At 59.8% G+C, this 4,877-nt stretch overlaps 1 protein-coding gene across 1 annotated transcript in view; it reads left to right on the forward strand.

The window, feature by feature from the left end:
* Positions 1 to 4,877, forward strand: part of ARHGAP45 (Rho GTPase activating protein 45) — a 15,991-nt gene that overhangs the window by 827 nt on the left and 10,287 nt on the right. Inside the window, exons 2-6 of the mRNA XM_031063268.1 lie at positions 1,588 to 1,894; positions 2,965 to 3,108; positions 4,030 to 4,114; positions 4,306 to 4,378; positions 4,635 to 4,739. Coding sequence (XP_030919128.1) covers positions 1,588 to 1,894; positions 2,965 to 3,108; positions 4,030 to 4,114; positions 4,306 to 4,378; positions 4,635 to 4,739 — 714 coding nt within the window. The remainder of the gene's footprint in view (positions 1 to 1,587; positions 1,895 to 2,964; positions 3,109 to 4,029; positions 4,115 to 4,305; positions 4,379 to 4,634; positions 4,740 to 4,877) is intronic.

Genomic DNA, 4,877 nt, shown 5'->3' on the forward strand with positions numbered 1-4,877 from the left:
GGCGGGATGCTCGGTCGGGCGGCGGGCAAGAAAAGCTACAGCCCCTCTGCGGCGGCGGGCAGAGCCCAGCACCCTCAGCGCTCCCTGGACTCGCTGCCCCGCATGCCCGCCGTGAGGCTGACGGTACGGCCGGGGCACCCCGGGGCAACGGAGGGAGGGATGGGAAGCACCGGGACCCGCTGTAAACAGGGACAGGGCTGGGGTGGCCCCAAAGGAGTTTTGGGGCGGAGGTCTTTGTGTCTCCTTGCAGCCCCATGGTGGGGATGGGCTCCCCCGTTCGCCCTCGTGTTCTCGGTGCTCCGTCTCTGCTCCCCGGTGCAAAACCGCTTCCGGCAGCGCCCGGCCGGGGATGCTCAGGTTCTGCACGTTCGTGTCAAACTGGGTGCCGGGGGTCACTGGTGGGAGCTGCTGAGGGGTTGCAGGGTCCCCTGCCCGTGCCCAAGGACTCTCGCTGGATGTGCGGCTCTCAAGCCATGACAGCTCTGAACAGTGAGGGAGGGGTACCAGCCCCTCCCTCAGTGCAATTTTACCACTAGAAATTTGGGGCTTCCTCCATTGGTAAGACGCCTGCAAAGCCCAGACAATAGTTTGGGAGGTGTCTCTGTCTCTGTCTTCTTCCCCAGTATGGGAACAGCTGAAAAAGAGGAAGAGATAGGTGGGCCGGATCCTGCTGCCATTTTACCCCTAGGAATGCAATTTTACCCCTAGAAATTTGGGGCTTTCTCCATCTGTAAAACACCTGCAAAGCCCAAACAATAGTTTGGGAGGTGTCTCTGTCTCTGCCTCCTTACCCAGCATGGGAACAGCTGAAAAAGAGGAAGAGATATGTGGGCCGGATCCTGCTGCCATTTTGCTCTTTTGGGGCTCCCAACCCCTTGGGATGGGCAGCCCCATCACGGTGGGTGCTGGGGTGGAAAAGCAGTGTCACCAACACTGTCACTGTGTGCATGCCATGACAAATACAGACCCAGAGGAGCTGGCAGGGACTGATGGGGGCAGCCAGGCGAGTGCCCAGACCCTGCCCACTGTCCCATGACAGTCCCAAAGGGGATCCCTGTGATGGTGTTCACAGGGGTCTTGGGATGAGAGAAGAGATGAGGATCTGACTCCATGTTTCAGAAGGCTTGATTTATTATTTTATGATATATATTACATTAAAACTATACTAAAAGAATAGAAGAAAGGATTTCATCAGAAGGCTGGCTAAGAATAGAAAAGGAAAGAATGATAACAAAAGCTTGTGTCTCGGACAGAGAGTCCAAGCCAGCAGACTGTGATTGGCCATTAATTAGAAACAACCACATGAGACCAATCACAGATCCACCTGTTGCATTCCACAGCAGCAGATAACCATTGTTTACATTTTGTTCCTGAGGCCTCTCAGCTTCTCAGGAGAAAAAATCCTAAGGAAAGGATTTTTCATAAAAATCATGGCTACAGATCCCTCCCTGGGGAAACTGAGGCACGACACAGCTGCAGTGTCTGACACCAGTCCCCCAAGGCTCGTTCTCCAGGATGGTGGTGTGGGGTGTTTCCCTCTCTGGGCTCCCACCCTGCTGCATCCTCACACTCCCCCCTGCTCCCCAGGAGCTCTCCCGCAAGGATTGCCTGGATGCCCCGGGCTGCAGCGTGGCAGAGCTGCCCACGGGCAGCGCCAAGCTCAGCAGCAGCCCTGGCACCGTGGGCACCCTGAAGCGCCCCACCAGCCTGAGCCGCCATGCCAGCGCCGCCGGCTTCCCCCTGCCCAAGGGCCACAAGACCCCGCTGTGCTACAGCCCCATGGAGGGCGGGGAAGGTCCTTTCATCGACCCCGAGGACATCTCCCAGCTGCTGGCAGACGTGGCTCGCTTCGCCGATGCCCTGGAGAAGCTGCGGGACGTGGTGCTGCGCGATGGTGAGTGCCCATCCCTTGGTGAGTGCCCATCCCTAGGCGAGTGCCCATCCCTAGGCGAGTGCCCATCCCTAGGTGAGTGCCCATCCCTTGGCACACCCTGGCACGGACCCACCCGTGGGTGAGGGGTCTCTGCTGGGCCAGGAGGCACCAGGAGCCCCCGGGGAGCGTGCAGAGGTGGTGGGTGAGTGATGGGTGAGCAGCTCGGAGCCGGGATAACGCGGCTTCCTGCCCGAGCTATTTTCACCCGCCCGTTTTCCTGTTTACAGCACAGCGGTGCCAGCCGCCTGCCAGGGCACCACGGGGTGCTGGGCACGGCCCCCCAGCCCACCAGGGCGGCCAGAAGGAGGGGCTGGGTGGTCTGCAGGCTCTCCTTGCCCGAGGGGACGCAGGGAATGTATCAACCCCGTGGTCTGGGGGTGTATGACACAACATTGTGTCCTGGTTTTGCAAAAATCCCTTTCCAGCCCTGAGCTGGGGGCTGGGATGGGGAGGGGTCTTTGCCTGGCTGGGCAGTGGGTGCTGATCCCCCATGCCAGCATTTCCCTGAGGGAAGTTCCTCACTTCCCAGCCAGCCCTAGACCTGCACTGGGGGGTCCTGGCCAGACCCCTGGGCTGGCAACCAGAGCCCACAGAAGTGGGGGAACCTGTGGGATGCAGCAAGCCTGGCTGGACCAGGCCGATCCCTCCTGGCTGGGAGCGTCCATCCGGCAGGAGGGAGGGAAGGAAATGGAGGAAATTCCCAAACTGCTTTCAAGGGGAAAAGTTACTATGGAGGAAAAAATGCTTCAAAGGTCAGACTGCCCCCTGGCCAGTACCAGGCTGGGCAGGAGACACAACCACGGCTGTGGGGAGGTGCTGGACAAGCAGGATGTGGCTGTGCCAGTCCTGGGAAGCCCCGAGGCCAGGGGGATTTACTGAATAGTCTGGGAGATGGCAGGTCCCTGCCTTGGACGTGGCTGGGAGGTAAACAGAGGGGAGACACAGGACAGGGATGCAGAGCAGTGACAGGGCAGGGACACAGGGCAAGGACATGGCACAAGGATGCAGCACCTCAGCCCCCTCTCCTGCAGACCCCAAGGAGCCCCAGCGGCCGCTGGCCCATGAGTGCCTGGGTGAAACCCTCCGCATCCTGCGCCAGGTCATCAACAAGTACCCACTGCTCAACACCCTGGAGACCCTGAGGGCTGCTGGGACCCTCATCTCCAAAGTCAAGGGTGAGACAGGGGTGCTGGGAGCTCTGTCCCACTCCCCTCCTGCCCCACAGTGGGATGGGAGGGAATTGGGGAGCCCATGAAGGGGTTACGGGGAGTGGAGCTGCCCCGTGGGCTGGTGGAGAGGGAAAAAGCATCGTGTGGTTCAGCTTTAAGGATGATGTAGCGTCAGAAATGACAGATCCTGCCTGGGGGTTTCCAGGCACAGCCGCAGGAAAAACACTGAAATAATCAGATCCTGCTCCTGGCAGCCTCTCGTGTTTATGGAGCGGGGTCTGGGAGGTCACATCCCAGCTGGGCACCACCTCCTGCTGCTGTCACCCACCACAGGCACAGCACAACCTTCTGAGTCACCCAACAGCAACCACAGGGGACAGGGTGGCAGCAGGGCTGCCATGAGGCTGGTTCCACATAGGGATGGAGGGAATGGGCTTGGAGCAGACCCCTCCCCACCCCCAGGAGCTGAGCCAGGGCCTGCCCAGCAGCCCTGGTTGCTGGTGTCCCGTGGTATGGGAGCCTGCCAAGCGCTGTCGGCCCCAGTTCCTGCTGCTGGTGGTGGTTCCTCATTTGACTGCAGGCAAGAACCCTCCTGGAGGAGTTCATCCTGCTTGGAGAGGGGTCTGGAGGAGCCATGAGGCAGGGCAGGCAGTGGAACAGGTCCAGCAGCACTTTTCCAGCAGCCCTGAGTAACGGGAATCAACAGAAACACGAGCCAAGAGATGCTGTCAGGGACATCAGTCCTGGGAAGAAGGAGGGGGAAACTACTGTGCTGGAAAAATCCATAGGGATGATCCTTCCCTCTGCTCCCTTGATTCACCCCAGCCCCAAAACCCTCTCTGATACCAGCACGACCTGGCAGGTCTTTCTGCTGAGACAGGGACGAGTGCTTGTGGCAACAGGGCTGTCACATTTCTTCATCTCCAGGTTTCCACTATGAATCCAACAATGAGGCAGACAAGAGGGAGTTTGAGAAGGCTGTGGAGACCATCGCCGTGTCCTTCAGCAGCACGTAAGGGAGCTGGGCAGGGAGCAGCCAGGGGAGCAGCCCTGGGGCAGCCAGGGGGTGTTTGGGAGTTTGGGAAAGGGAGTTTGGGCAGCCAGCCCCTGGAGCAGCCAAGGGATATTTGGGAGTTTGTAAAGGAGTTTGGGCAGCCAGCCCGTGTTACCGTGCTGAGTCCAGCCATGCTCCTCTCCCCACAGGGTGTCTGAGTTCCTCATGGGGGAGGTGGACAGCAGCACCATCCTCTCCATTCCACCCAGTGACCAGAACCAGGTGAGTGATGCCCAGAGACCTGGATGCTGCTGCCCTGTGGGGCTCACACAGGGCTCTGGCTGCTCCCCTCAGCTCTGCTGTGAGCCCAGAGCAGGGTGACAGTCCCATTAGCCCCTGGGCACAGCCTGGGCACAGCTGACTTCCAGCAGTGGCAAAAAGGCTCCAGTAGCTCAGGCTTCCATCCACCTGGCCAGCCCCTCCAGCTGCTCCCCATCCTCTTGGCTGACCAATCCCTCTTCTTTCCCAATTCCCAAAGACTATGGAGAGCCTCTATGGGGGGATTCCTGGGCCTAGAGGAGATGGAGTGCCCTCAGGCATGGACAGCTGTGACACAGGTAAGCAGGATGGGGCTGGATGCAGGGTTTGGGGTCTGTGCAGGAACCAGCACCTTCCTCATCATCGCTGCTGTCCTGAGTCACTGCTCAGCTGGGGAAAGGCAGCAGAGCTGGTGGCACCGGGGCTGGCACAGAGCTGGGGGTGTTTGCACTGGAAGCTGAAG

The sequence above is a fragment of the Geospiza fortis genome, unplaced genomic scaffold (assembly GCF_000277835.1).
Source record: "Geospiza fortis unplaced genomic scaffold, GeoFor_1.0 scaffold241, whole genome shotgun sequence".
NCBI classification, from domain to species: domain Eukaryota; kingdom Metazoa; phylum Chordata; class Aves; order Passeriformes; family Thraupidae; genus Geospiza; species Geospiza fortis.